Below are 16,279 nucleotides of genomic sequence, written 5' to 3'. Positions count from 1 at the left end.
AATACATCACATTATTACTTACCTAATTCACCAGGTTTCCCATAATTTTCGCCCACTTGTGGAACAGGGCGCCACTTTTTCAGGTCCTGTGGGCGATACGTGCGGGGTATCGTGTTCTCAAACCCTTGATCACCCAAATTGTTGGAATTGGTATCGATTTCTTCCTCGTCAACTATAGGGTCATCGTCCTCGGCAAGGCCACCCCGTCCTCCCGGATGATGCTTTTGTTGCTGCAGTTGTGCACTGTGCGGAAGCTGCGTGGGATGATAGTGAACAAACAGACACAAATCAGTATTTGTTGACCAATCGAGCGATATTTCATGATAATGAGCAGCATTTGAAATTAATTTAAAATGCCGTGTAACTATGCAATATGATTGTATGTTTTTAATTGCAGTTGTTTGTTAAAGATGATAATACGCTGATTTTCATTATTATACACAGACAAAAATTTCATCCGAAAATAGGCATTTTACAGAGATTCTTTGCATATGCATTTTACTGTTGTTGTGCAATACAAAATATTCAATTATCGCATATTTAAACTCCGTAATTTCATAAACTACATTGGCTCAAATGCGTGATCTGAAGATAGGTAATTCTTCAAACATTATTTCAAAATATATAACGCATTAAAAATATTCTATCATACAACATACTATTTTGTTTGGTAACTAGGCGTATACTGTTTATTGGCTTACACGTTCATCTGAATGTCCCGAGCCATAGAATACAATTCCTGACAAAAAAAATCCAAACAAACCGTTCAGAGGAACAGTCTTTCTATAATATCGTACCAGTAAGCAGTGATGGCATTTCACTAGAGTGATACACGCTGGTGCAAGTTTTATATCTACACTGAGGATTCCGCAAGCGAACAGCACACAAAAAGAAAGGCGCATTTCTTCTCAGTGTCGAATAGACAGACTTTGAGTGTGTGATTGTGGTTAAAGAAACTGGCGCGAGTGAACCACATTCTCTTCGCATAAACCGCTCTCACCTAAGTACACCCAAGTGACCACTGGCCCGTGCTGGAGAGCGAGCACTTATGTGATTTAATTTTTAAATTTACAGAAGGTAACGCTGGCGTTGCTATGAAAATCTTTTTCGCAGAAAGGAAAAACAAAATTTCAACGATAGATTATATTTTTGCTGAATATGCGTGCCCCACGCTTCTCTTATGCAAACTGTACACCAGAGTGCTCACCATAGAATTTAAGAGCTCTGCTCTAGCACTTTGGTGTGATCCAGTGCTAGAGGTGAAAGAAAATAAACACGCGCTCTCATGATGCGTGCACACTTCATATAACAGTGTATATGTGTGAAAGAGAAGAGCTCTCGTTGTTGAGAGCGAGATGGACATCTCTGCCAGTAAGTAGTAAAAATATACACTGAGATAGAACCAAATGCCAAGAACACGAGCTCAAAATCATATCATGGAGGTTCTCAAAAGATATCCCGGATACAAATTGATGGAAGACGAAATATTTAGATGCTTAGATGTATAGACTTTGAGCCGCTTACCGAGAATACGTTTTGTGTGGCTACGGCTCGAGGCGGTGTCCTTAATAGGCATGAGTTAGCTTTTGATAATTTTGCTGATAAGTTTGCAAGAAAAATTCTGATTTGGCAAGCAATTCGCAGTTATGGACACAGATTATTCGAACACGTTTTCTGATTCGGATGTTAAAACGTGAGGACAGTAACATTTCATTATGCAAAAAATGCGTTTTGCAGGGCATAAAAATACAACACAATATTCCAGAAAGACCAAGGACCGTACCTAATAGATATTTTTTATATCGTAGCTTATTGAAATGTAGATGAGTGTTCCTCAAGAGTGATTACCCTACAAAGAAGTCGGTCAGTGCAGTACGACAGTGTTGTTTGGGCAATCGAAAAACGAGCACAACATAATTGCAACACTTACAACTGGCTGCAACGTTTTTCTTATTAAACAGAAATTAATCAAATTTCCTGTGAATTCGGTAGATGTGTGATTTGCGGCCAAGGTGTAACAAAGTCACATAAAAATCCAAAGAAATCTCTCCACCGTATTTCAGAAAAATACTGTCAACATGTAATTTAACCATTTTAAGAGTACTAGAAAGGTTCACGAACCGATTGAATTAGACTACAAAGGCGGAGCATGAAGGAAACTTGGAGCAGTATGGAGACGGCAGCAGACGGAGGCGAAGGTCAAAATTCGGGAAATCGATCAGAAAAACAGACTATTTCAATTTTTTGTTCGAATATTATTAGTTTTGCTCTATTTAATCAATAATTTTGGGATTACAGTGAATTAAATTTTCTGTTACTTTTCCAACAAAGTAATACCATTCTTCAACAAATAAACATAATTAAATGAAACTTTGATATGTCACAGATAGTACAATAAACCTAAATTTATTGTATAAGTTTTATTCCATAATTTTATACATTTTTCAAAACAAATTGATTTTTCGTCATGTTGTAGTTCTTTGAAAAATTGGGAAAAATATTACAGTATCATGAAACATAATAGAATCTAAATCCGTTGAAAAATCAGCGGACCAGCAATTATTTCAAAACCTATGACGAAAACAATGACTCGCGGCATGGTGCGTCAACGATCATGGACAATTAGTGCATTAAAAAGGTTTTTTTTGTTAAGAATGGTATGGTTTTGTTGGGAAAGTTACAAAAAAAGGTCGGTTTCACAATATATTTTAGCGAATATTTTATTTTAATGTTTCTTTAGACAAGCCATTTCAATGCTCAAATAGAACAAAATTATCAATATTTGAACATAACAATTAAATATCATTTTTAAGGCGCTTTTTCGAATTATGACCTAGCTATTTCACACGAAACATACACATTTCCACACCTGACGTTGCCAAAAAAAAAACGTCAAATAAAAGACCAGAAAATCAAGGCGAGAGCTGAATTACATGTATAAAATGTATCAATATTATCCAAATTGTTATGGAATTCAGCTGCACTGCCAAGATCACGCTAGAAAGCTCTATACGGATATGTATACCAGATATAGTTGCTTGGTGATAGATGAAGAAACATACGTAAATGTTGATTTTTAATAAAAATTAGGACAGGAGTTTCACACCGCGTAGATTAAATTCAGAGTGGATGATAGTTTTTAAAAAATATGAATTTCCAAATTCGTCTTAAATTTCTTCATTTGGCAGGCGATCTGTATCTAAAGAAAGCGAAGCGAAATTATCGTTACAACAGGCAACAGGTGTGTTTCGCGAAAATTGAATATTTTACCGGTTTTATTTTAAACAGAACAATTGAAATATCTATTTTTGTAGGATTTAGTCTCATGCCTACATTCTAAGAAATTGCTGGAATGATATGAGACGAATCCGGTATATTTTTTTCCATAATGATATAGAATCATTGAACTGTCCTGAACTACCTTCAATCAAAACAAGTTGGGTCATGATGAATCAGTATTCAGAAAGACATAGAGAAAAGTAAAAGATGCAAATGAAATGCTAGAAAAAGAAAATAAAAAATGATCAAAATCTACCTGATCCGACAATACAAGCTCTTATAGATGGCGTGAAGCGAAAATGTCGAGCCATCTACCAAAAAACTTCGAGTAATTGATCCCAACTATGTAAACATCCACCATTCATTTCTGAATGAACGGAATTGAAAGATGGCTTTTTTGGTCATTTCTGAATGAAGGAATCTAACGCCGCCAATTTTGGGTTCGAGACGGAGTTCACTCAGAACTCAGAACTCACTCTCCTAAATTAGCTTGAAAACAAATTGAAACCCAGTGGATAGTTTGTTACTAATAAGCAACACACTTCACTGGATTTCAATTCGTTTTCAAGCTTATTTAGGAAGGGGGTACTTCGTTACTTTTATATGAGCTTAGCGAAGTTCTTAGGAAAATTAAAAAAAAAATAGCAAAACATTAAAAATTACCATAACTGATTAGCAACAAACTATCCACTGGGTTTCGATTTGTTTTCAAGGGTTTCGATTTGTTGTTAATTAGCAACTTATTAGCATCAAATTATCCACTGGGTTTCGATTTACTTTCAAGCTTATTTGGAAGGGGTGCTTCGTTAACTTTATATAAACTATATATAGTGCAATACTCAAAAAATAAAAACAAATAAATGGGCAACAAATTCAAAATTACCGTAACAATTAGCAACAAATTATTTACCTAATTGCGTTATCATCGGCGAGAGGTGGCTCGCTAAGATCATGTTCATGATGTTTTTGCTAGAAGACTGCCCACAAAACCCATTTTGGCGTTCTAGATTCGGACCTTTTATATGTTTACCAGCACCCACTGGTAATACCTTGAACTGATGATGGCTGATTGTATATTTCATTTTCTTCTCCATTCAGGCGAGTCTTATAAATTATTTGCTAATGGTGTGATCCAACTAATTTTCATATGCACGAGCCGAAGAGAAAAAAAAACATTTGTGTTAAACTGCTTCATTTGTTATTAACTTGAATGATCAAAGAAATATCATAAACATAAAGACTGTCCCAGAAAGTATAGACGCACTTTGATTTCGCTGTAAATAATTCACAAGTGTTAGATATTCAAATTTTATTCGATATACTGATAATGTTGAACTACAACAACAGAATATTATTCTCAACATTTGCTACTTAGTTATTGTAGACTAGCTGGCGCACCTTCTTGCGAACGTTCCTCATTAAATTCCGTACATGCTTCTTGGCGACAAGTTTTGACACTTTTTTCCAACTTTTTTGTCCAACTGTTGAATGGTTTCGGCTACCGAGACATGTTTCCTAAGATGTGCCTTCGGTAATGCCCAAAATTTCTCAATTGGTCGAAGTTGTGGGTAATTTGGTGTATTCAAGTCTTTTGGGACGAAAGCGACATTTTTGGTAGTATACCATTCTACCGTTGATTTCGAGTAGTGACAAGAAGCAAGATCTGGCCAGAAGACAACAGGATCCTTGTGGCTTCGAATCATGGGTAGAAGTCGTTTCTGTAAACACTCCTTGATGTATATTCGCTGTTTATTGAAGCAGTGGTGATGAAGGGTTTCGAAATCTTACCGCAGCTGCAAATTGCTTGCCAGACCATAGCTTTCTTACCAAATTTTTCGACTTCAATCGATGTCTCGGACTGGTTTAACACTTGCCCTTCTCGCACCGTATAATATTGTGGTCCCGGCAAGGATTTATAATCGAGTTTCACGTATGTTTCGTCCATGATTATGCAGTCCAAATTCCCAGCAAGAATCGTTTTGTACAACTTTCGAACCCTCGGCCTGATCGATGCTTCTTGTTTCGGACTACGTTTTGGTTGTTTTTGCTTCTTTAGCACGAAGAACATTTGACTTCGAAGTGCCCACTTTCGTGGCCACATCCCGAACTGAAACCTCCTTCTTTTGCTCGAACGCCTTCAGTATACATTTATCCAACTGAGGGTTAGCAGGACCTTTTATTCGACCCGTTTTCGGTTTATCCTCAAAGGTGTTATCCTCACCGAACTTCCTGATTGCATTTCGCACGGCTTTTTCACTTACTCCTTCCATTTTTGCTATCTTTCTCAGTGACAGTCCGCGTTCTGTGCACCATTTGTACACAATTTTTCGACGTTGTTCTGCTGGAAGTCCACGCATTTCAAAACAAACTAATGAAAACGAATAAACAACTGCACAAGTGGTTAGAGAAGAGTGTAAACAACAGGACGCAGCCATAAAAATTGACAGATTCTGAACCATTGCGAAATGGTAGCGGTTTTTGGTTGCGTCCATACTTTCTGGGACAGTCTTTAGTTATTAACATTTATTTCCTAGAACAAAAAAAAATTATTTCGTGAATCGAATGAATAAAATAAACGGATTATTTCTGCTTTAATTACGACTCGTTTATCCGGAAGACAATTTAATCAGGGTATATAAATAATTAGCGTGAATAACGAGTCCAATACCCATCGTTTCGCTATTTTGAGCCGTTTCCTACGTTATAGTAAACAAAACTCATATACTAGTTGAAATTAGATTTAAAGCATCATTGACCGTAAACATTTGTAGCTTAATTACAGTCCTAGGATAGGAGCATTTATGGTCATATGGTAAGTGGTTATCATATGGGCGGGAGATCGATTGAACACCACCATTAATTGTAAGGACTGTAACCGTTGTGGCACCATATCAAATGGCAGCAAATATATCTCTCTGACATATTCGAATAGGAATACAATAAAGGGAGAATGCCAAGAAAGTAAATTATATTTTCCATCCGCATGATAAGCATCATGTGCCTTTCTTTGGATATTGTTACTCAGAAGCAGCAGCTGGTTAGTTACCTTTGTATTGAAACAATGATTCTTCCTGCATCCTTAGAGTGGAAACAAAATTGTTCCTAAAATTAGTTGAATACTTTGCATCTGTGGCCACATTTTCATACACGCACACTTACATAATAAAGGGCAAATCGAGTAGCAAGGCAAATATCCGGGTACTTTGCCTTTCTTCGAAAGACTGTAGGCAACGTTATAGCAAGATATTTTGTCCGAACAGAAACTGATGAGAAAATGCTCTGCTCTACTACGGCATCGAGAGATGCTTCTTGGAACGAGACGAGTGTCTACAACCATGTCTGTTGCCGGATTCAGGAGCAATACTTCACGTCCATAAAGGTTGAGGAATTATTTTGCCCCATAGTTGTGTGATGAATATTTTATCGTTGTTGCCACTGGAAATGTTCAAGGTGATTTAGATAGGTTTCGGTTCTTTACTGAAGTAGATATAAAACGAATGATACATATTTAAATATGAATGTTTAGTGTGAATCGCTTCAGATTGCCCAAGTCCAAGTGATTGCATTGAATTAAACAAAAGATACCTAAAACTGGTCAACTATTTCAGTTTTACGAAAAGTAGGATTGAATTTCGAATGAGAATTTTTCATTCGAGAAAGACAGCACACTTTTAAATACGAATAGACTAGGCAAAACATTTTTTAAACAAACTGACAATTACTTGGGAAACATGATGCAATCTAATAAATAGTTTGATGTATGTACTTCAAAACAATCAAGTGCTGATAAGGTTCTAGGAAGGTTAAGCCTGTATGGAGAATGTCTGATACAAAATGATAAGGTTGGTTGATTTCCCGATCAGAAAAGTATATAGAATGTTAATGACATATTGCTGGGTTTCGTAACAAATTGTTTTATAAATCATGTCTCGTTTACAAAAGTGAAATATTTTTTTTAACGAGACATTCACGTTTCACATTTTTACCACTGTAATCTGAATATTACTAATAAAAATATTATTAATTATGAAAAAATATACAATATTGTTTTAATTGTTTTATGGACAACTTTGGTCATTCGGGGATCCGGATTTCATCCATTCCAAAACACACGCAATATGATATTTTGTCGATATGAACACGGGCTACGCAGAACCGAGGTCCTTACAGAAAAAAGTTTTCTGTAAGAAATGCGCTTGACCCGGTCACCAGTTGATTATTTGTTCGTGTGTATGCGTTTGAACGTTCCTCAGTGTTGTTGTTTATGTCGAAGCCCGGTTGATTGTTCCCGTTATACATCGAATCGCTCGAATACTACCGAAATCAGTATAGAAGGATAATTGTTCAATAACGTTTGTGCGTCTGTGTTATTTCGATCGTGCGAGTAGAGATGGTTTAGCTTATTATCACACTCTTAGCTTTGAATGAAAGGGCCGCTATTGGATTTAATTAGGATCCGAATTTCTGTTCTGGAATTGCGACATGATAATTAGAAATCATTCCGATTTCTAAGAAGTACTTTTGTTCTAAAATTTTTGCAATGAACTGTTTTCAGTTCTCAGGTATTGTTAGTAGATGGTCAAACAAACTTTTTTCGACAAAACCGTCCTTCCGACATTTTGACGTCCTTTAAAAAAATAAAAAATTGCCAAGCCCTTTCAAATAGGTTTCTGCAATGACCTTAGCACTCGACGATTTTTTTTCCTTTGAGAAACCTTTTCCGGTTTGGAAATAGATAATAGTCGCTGAGGGCCAGGACTGGAGAATACGGGGGAAGGTGGACCAATCCCTACCGCTAATCATTCACTTTCACCATTGCTTTTTGCGCTGGTGCATCTTTTTCCATAGCTTGATGAAAACTAGAACTCGTCTGAGACGATAAGCTGTTATTCAAACACCAGTGGATAGATTCCAGGAATCGGAGATATGAGAGTCAAATCAGGCTTTTTTGTATATTTAATTTTTACATGGAGCTTATAACATAAGAAGTTTGTTATGCTTGCGATAGTTCAGTTTTTGCAGCGACTGGCACCATTAAGAAGGTGACAAGCGATTATAAATACACTCTCCTACTCAGTGGCTGAGCGAAAAATAGGTATAAAGCAAGAAGATTGGTGTTTGATGAACAGAGAAGTTGTTTGGATGTATGGTATCGGTCGGGTGACGGCCAGGATGTAGACCATGTTCGATGTACGTTCTACCATGTCTGACTGGCGTTTTAGAGTGTCTATAACAAGATTCAGAGTGGCGAAACGATTGCGCGTATGCACGGAATGCATAAGAACGCAGGTCATCTTTTCATTCATTTGGCTTCTCCAATATATGTTTCCGCTCAATCATTGCAAAAACTGAACTTAGTTATGGCGACTTTACATCAAACCAACTAAAATTAATAAATCGTTGCGATAGTTTTTTTTCAGTATATTTATATGCGGAAAATTATTGATTGTACGGTCCGTGCCACAAAATGCTTTTCGAATTAATTTGAAGTGACTACGATTTCACAAAACCTATTTTGATCCACCTAGTGGTGTAATGATGCCTTTCTCATATTACTCATTACATCATAAATATAACCGTGAAATTCTAAAAAAAACTGTTTCTTGATTAGAAATAGGAAAATTTGCTCGGACCTAATCTCACAAACTCTATAAATCTTGTTTGCCCTGTAGTTCCGGAACTGAAAGTAGTATCCACAACAAATTAAGGAATTCTGTATGAAACTGTAAGACTTTTCTTTTGAACCTATAAGTTTGTGAAAATCGATCCAAGAAAAGTGAGCGAGATCCTTTTTGCAGTTTTTAATCACTATTTACAATTCTTCCGAAACCGGATTCAGATAAACGGAATAGCCAAAGTTGGTTTGCTTGCTACCAACAAATATGACCTACAAATTGGAACAGATTTGAACGTTGTTAAACCTATACTTACTATCTCATGCTCTATTTCGATTAAACCAATTAAACGAAATCTAACAAACGAAACGAACCTGCATTTCTGTTACTTCTGCATATGTAAGTCAAGCTAAACAGCATGAATCAGCAGGATAAAACATGTAGTAGGATTATTATTATTATTACGGATGAAATTTCACAGTAGCTTTGAAGACGGTATGAACTTTAATTCAAATCAAGATTTGTGAGAATCGGTTCAAGCATCGCAGAGAAATCGAAATGAATTTAGTTTTAGGAGTTTTTCTTCTCCACTTTCGGTGCTATCGGAACAGGAAAAGAGGGAACTAGTAGTGCCGAATTAAGTTTTCATGCCCACAAACTAACAAGCTCTACAAACTAGAAGAATGTATCAGACAATTTTATGGGATTTGTACCTGTTTTTAACCATCGTTCGGGGAAAAATACTAATAAAATTGGTAATTTTCCACTTATAACACTTTATTTCCGGAACCGGAAGTCGAATCCAAATAAAATGTTCTACAAATTTTCAGGATATTGTAAGACCTTTTATTTGAATCTTAGTTTGCGAAAATCGGTTGAGTTGTTCCAGAGATAATTGAATGTAAACTTTTTCTCAAATTTTCACATATTACCATATAACTCCGGAACCGGAAGTCACATTCAAATGAAATTCAATAGCAAACTATGGGACCATAATACCATTTATTTGAATCTTAGTTTGTGAAAATCGGTTCAGCCATCTCTGGAAAAGTGAGTGCATATTTTTTTCTTTTTTTTGGTACATATCAGCCTATATCTCCGGAACCGGAAGTCAGATCGGAATGAAATTCAATAGCAGGCTATGCACAGTGGTTTGAATCGACAAAAACGTGAACTTAATTCTCTAGCTTCTAACCGTTGATCCAATATACATAGTTTCTTTGGAGAACTCATTCACAAAAATATACCTCGTGATTTGATCACAATAAAAAATGTACAAAGCCTACTACGATAACAGTTCATTTCAACTTTTTTCTCTTAAGAGATAGAAAATGGATGTCTTCTACAAAGCTTTAGAACTTCTAACAAGAACAAACTTTGCCGAAGAAGCTATAGGTCTAACGCAAAAAGTTTCGGATATATGAAACAATTTCGTTTGAAATCACTTAAAATCAATTTTGTGTACATAACTTTTTTCACAATTATTTTCAGTGTCTACTATGTTCGAGACCATTACTAAAAACGTAAAATTACACATTTTTGTTGAAGACTGTGCACGGTTTGGCCTTTTCCTTAAAAAGTTATTTAACATTTAAACTTTTATATACACTAACTTTAACTATTAATAGGAAGCAGGGTCGCAGACCAAAAGGCACATACATATACTTTTTGGAAAGCTTAAATCAAGTAAAATAAAGCTACGAAGTGTGTAGCGTGGCCCTTTTAAATTGTGTGAATGAGACAACAAAATATAGAGTGCTTTTTTGACCATTTTCTTAGCAATCGTGTGATTACACACATATTTTTACGAACTAGCTCTAGCAAGTGAGTAAGAATTCGCAAAGTCGCCTAGAAAAAAATGACTGTTTTATTTTTTTTGTTCTAGTATAAATCGGTTCAATTCGATCGTTTCAAGAGAAACGTTGAAAAAATATTTTTCATCACATTTTTAACAAAATCATTCTTTAGTATTTGAACGGATTCGAATGAAACTTTCACAAATTACAGATAATACAATGGACTTAAACTTATTGTATAACAATTAGCAATTTTTTATGTCATCATTATTTTATACAATTTTTGAAAACAATTGAATTAAATATTTCTGATTTTTCAACAGTCCAGAATATAGAATAAAGGGGGGTGCTGGGGTCCACTAGGAGATTGATAGTACCTATTAGTTCTCTCCGGACAGTACCAGCCTAGATGTCGTGTGGAATCCGGCGGAAAACAATGAACCAAGAATAGATCCACTGGGTTCCTGCTTCCATGTCGTAAAAGGCGACAATTGCAGGAGTTTCCTTTTCCTTTCAGTTATTAGATATTTTCAATATCTAACTGATTGAAATAATTCACTTCCGATTACTCTATTTTACTTAATTATCTCTTCATTCAACCTATCAATTTCCTAGCTCTAGCTTTTATTAGGAATGTTTTCTTCTTCCATGTTATTGATTGTCTTTCAGGATTGTAAATTGAATGATAAAAATAAACTAATGCGCAAATCCGTTGATATTACAAAGTTAATAACAGAGATAACATATATCGGTATATTGAATACATAGTAAGAATACACTTGATATTAATATTTCAAACAATAAATTAAGATTTTTTTCGGTAGCCGGCTGCCCAGATCAATCAATATAACTAATTAATAATTTTATTAAATAGCTCAAGTCCAGAATATAGAATAAAGGGAACAGGTATAGCGAATGACCTTAAGGTTTTAACCTCTATAATAGAAAATAAAACATTAAAATAAAAAAATAAAATTTGTGATGATTTATTTCATTTTTTCTTGTAATTTGTATCTAATAAGCATTCTTTGCAATCTGTGAAAGTTTCATTCGAATCTGCTTGATTGTTAAAAAATTACATGATTTTGTTAAAACTGTGACGAAACATTTCAATTTACTTTTAACTTTTAGGAAACGTTTCTCCTGGAAAGTAGTTTTAATAATCAAATAGAACCGAATTATACTGACGTGAACAAAAAATAAAAATAGTCATTTTTTTCAGGGAGAAATATAAGAAATGAAGCTCTTTCGACTTCATCGAAACTAACAAGATCTTTCTGCTGTCACTAATTTTTCGCTTCCCCTTCCCATGTCTCGTCACCATCTCGATGTCAACTAATTAGATCTCTGTCGTTCTTAGTCTTTTCGTTCCCATACCCGCTTTTTTCACTCCGTTTTCCACAACATTTACTTCTCTGTGTTTCTTTTATTCTTCTCGGCAACACCACCATCATCACCAACAAAGAGCCGCTCCATTCGATGACCAACATGCGGGCCACCCGCCGGGCCTTCGTAGCCTGGGGGTGTTTCCCGCGGACCCACAGAAGGATGCGGCAACTTTTGAAACGTTTCCACGTCATATTTCAACATCACCGCCACGAAAAACCACTCCCATCGATGAGGGCAACCGCCGAATCGAAGACTCAAGCGTGTTTCCTGAGGACCCACATAGATAAGCCCTTGGCATCGTAAACCTTAATGGATTATGCCTTAATAAATATATCTTTGAAAAAAAATGAAGCTCTTCCGCGCTTCTCTTTGTATTAGAGAAAAAATGCTGTTTTGAGATATATCTTCTCTAGTGACTAGTTTTGAGATATATCATAATTGTGACAGCAAAAATCACGACACAGAGTTCCCGAAATAAATTGTATTCAGTCAAAAAAGTTTTTGTATTAAGTCGCTTTAATCTGATGTTCTGAGCGATGTTTTCTATAAGAACAGGTCGCACCCTTTAACTTCACAGGCTTCGGCAAATATTTTCAACACATTTTTCGTTCTACTTTCTTACGCAATTAGTGCATGTTCCCCTGGAGTGCCAATTGTCAAGAAAGCCTACGGAAAATCGATTAGGCGTCTGTGCCTCGTGACTGAGTTATGGTGAATTTAATCAAAACAGCAGGGTATCTCTGGCTTGCTTGGTGTGGTTCCGCAGAAGTGGGTGGATGGAATCCACTACCAAAATTATCCAACATATACTGGCGAACCACTCGATTATGGCTTTTCAAGTCGAAAAACTCATGTTCTACTGGCAAGACGACATACACAGCGGGACTCTATCGTCAGCAACAGCGGAACAACATTCGCAAATGTCTACTCGTCCGTTTCGCTGGACTGGCAATAAGCGCCACCACCGAGCGGATGTTGACGAGAGAGGCAAATTGAGAACATCAAACTACAAATTGGCACTAATGCGACGGGAAAACGGCCGGCCTAAACAACCGGGTATTCCAGTCGTGCGAACGAAAAACCGATGCAAATGTGTCTCCCGGAAGCATGTCGTCGTGTTGCTTGATGAAATTTTCGGCACTGGGTAGGGTATATGGTAACTTAGGGTGCATTGAAAATGTGATTGTTATAAAGATACTGTAAAAAATGTTATCCATAGTATTAAAAACGTAGCTCATTAAGTTTCAATTAAAAGCAATCTTATTTTGAACCGAATGGTAGAACGATATCAAACAATGCGTTATGAAGTGCAGGAACAAAATACTTAAATGAGGTATTAGATTCAAATTTTAGCAGTTTCTAAAACTCATGCAAACAGTATCAGTTTCAGATTGAATCAGGTATAAAAGCTCATTCAAATATATCTGCAAAAATATTGAATGGATACAATTTAATTCTGCATTGTTCATTACTATCAGATTAAAATAAAAACGATCATATTACACATTTTTTCGATAGGAAAACAGGATGTTTAATTTGCGAAGAGCAGCGAAACGCTAGACGACGGCTTGAGTTGCTCTGTTAAAGAGAATTTATTTTGAAGACAAGAGAAGTCCTAAACAAGCCTGTTTTAATCCATCTAGTGGTGCAGTGATGCCTTTCCCACAACTAGTAATATGAAAAATTGATGCAAGCTCTATTTCAGATCCTCTATTTTTCGCAGACACATTTACATTTACAGACTTTTGAAATCACCGCGGTGCATGCATGAAGTCCGCAAACATTTTTTCGGGCTTACAGACTTTTTCAACCCTGCCTGAAGGTATTTCAAACTTTCACTTGACATCTCTGGTACGATCTTTCAATGGAAGAACTCCCGCCAGTACTTCAAGGCAATGTACAAATAACGATATTGGCATCGTTCTAATTTAATATTATGAGACGATGCGATGTGTAGTGATTGCTGGCGGAGGGGTTACTATAGAAATATGACTATAATTGAACTGAGTGGCGCCCGAACACAGCTAAGAATACTGGATTCTTCTGTTCAATTAGGCTGTCTCTTCGTGTGTTATACATACAGGGTAGTTTAATTGGCAAAACGATTTCCCCGGATAGGAGCTAGCTACGGATTCGAGTCGTATCTCTGCGGTAGCTTTTTACCGGTTTTCATTTCACAGTTCATTTTTCGCATGTCATGCTTTCAATTTGTTTTCCTCGTTAGATACTGATCAAATTTAAACTTAGCACATTGCTGAAAGTATCATTGTCTGATGAAAATTTATTTTTTTTTGGCATTTTGTTAACAGCTACTTAATGTGTCATCCTCACTATCAAATGGAATCGAACCAGACCTCGAGATGTTTAAAAGTCGAAAACTGGGTAGGGACTAATCCTCTAGACGTAAGGATGATCGGGATTATGCTTCCTTGGTAAGACGAAAGCTTAGGTTTCTCCATAGAGAATTTGATACACAGCCTAAGACTTGCACGCATATGCGGAAAACGCATACGCGAAAAGGTTATCCAAAATAATATTTAAAATCAGTGGAAGTCCTGAATCGTAAGTTCCATTCATGTCTATCAGATATACAACTATGAAGTGAGGCTTTTTTTGTTAATAAGAAACACAACTTTTACATAGGAAAATAAAATAATTCAAATCATTGACCATTGCTTTCTACACATCTTGATCACTGTTCTTGCAATTTATGGATCTGCTCAGCCAATACGTGATCCATCAATGAAAATAAATGATAGTCGAAAATAGCCCAGTCTGGTGAATACGGCGTGTGATGTAGCAGCTTCTAGCCAAATGCTTTGATTATATCCTGAACCGGTTTTACTTTGTGTGCAGGTGCATTGTCGTGTAACAAAATTACTTTACCGGATCTTTTGGCCCATTCAGGCCACTTTTCGATCAGTGCATGGTTCGAATTCATCATTTGTTGTTTGTAGCTATTAGTATTATCAGTTTCCCTAGGTTTTAATACACCACATCTTTCTGTTGTTATTGTTGACTTCAGGCAGTGCAAAATTCGACCTTCAATACGAGAACTTGAAGGTTTGCTTAAGGAGCAAATGCATATTGACATTAAACGTGTGCTTTTACTTCAATGCAATAAGACAAATAATGTTGTTTAGATCCAGTTTTATAAAGTGTTGCATGCAATTCATTTCGCAAAAGACAATAACAATGTTCACTATGTGGAACACGAAAACATTAAGTACAACATTCCAGTATACATATATGGAATATAGTGCTATAGAAGTGCGTGTGCATGATCTTCCCTCAAGCGTGATCGATCCTTATATTCGCAAAACTATGTCCCAATATGGAGAGATTCTCTCTATCGAAAAAGAAAAGTGCAAGAACTTTTTCCCCGGTATTCTAAATGGCGTACGTTTGTTACGCATGCGCTTGAAGAGGCCTATACCTTCTTATGTGACTGTCGGTCAGGATACAAGAATCCCGTGCAAATCACTTGTTACCTATGACAATCAAATGGCCATATGTCAATATTACCAAAGGAGACAACTACACCAAATGACCACGCTGCTTCCTTCACACCAACCCCAAGCAACCTCAATGCACCTGTGACAGCCACCAACAACAATGAAGCATCCCCTTCCATGAAACCATCGGTATTCCCTATAGAATAAAGTACACCAGCTGCAGTTTACAACTTACCAACCCTCCAACCAGCAACTGCAACCAATGTACCAAAGTAGAAAAAGGGTGACAACAAGATCTAATACAAAAAAAAAATATTAAAAAAATTGGCTCAATCGGCAACGTAAAGCTTGTACGCAAATAGACCTGAATAAAATATAAAAAAAATTATCATTTTCGACACCAGGATATTCAAAATGATTCCGATAGTTCACAAAAGCATGCTTCAGCGTTTATGTCACTTTCTCGGCAACATTTTTGAAACCAATCGTATCAGCAATAATATTTTTGAACGTGATCATAGGTCACTATCTAAAATAATATGCGAATCCGTGCCCCCGGTGAATGACCAAAACGGTTAAAGCCGGGGTAAAATAAATGATATTAAAAAAAATATGCGAATTATTTATCAATTATGTCACTTGCACGCCTATATCTCCGAAACTTGAAGTGTCAGCCTGCTCTTCGAAATCGACCCACAACCGAATTTTAGTCTCAAACGAACCTAACATTATAGATATCGGCAAA

The 16,279-nt window shown here is 36.2% G+C and overlaps 1 protein-coding gene across 4 annotated transcripts in view; it reads right to left on the bottom strand.

The window, feature by feature from the left end:
- LOC131429255 (polypeptide N-acetylgalactosaminyltransferase 5) overlaps positions 1-16,279 on the bottom strand; it is a 131,156-nt gene that overhangs the window by 30,123 nt on the left and 84,754 nt on the right. For all 4 annotated transcript variants that reach the window (XM_058593308.1, XM_058593306.1, XM_058593307.1 and 1 more), the window contains one exon: positions 23-254. In XM_058593308.1, coding sequence (XP_058449291.1) covers positions 23-254 — 232 coding nt within the window. The remainder of the gene's footprint in view (positions 1-22; positions 255-16,279) is intronic.

This window comes from Malaya genurostris, chromosome 2, assembly GCF_030247185.1.
Source record: "Malaya genurostris strain Urasoe2022 chromosome 2, Malgen_1.1, whole genome shotgun sequence".
NCBI classification, from domain to species: Eukaryota; Metazoa; Arthropoda; class Insecta; order Diptera; family Culicidae; genus Malaya; species Malaya genurostris.
This window is presented reverse-complemented; position numbering and strand designations above follow the sequence as displayed.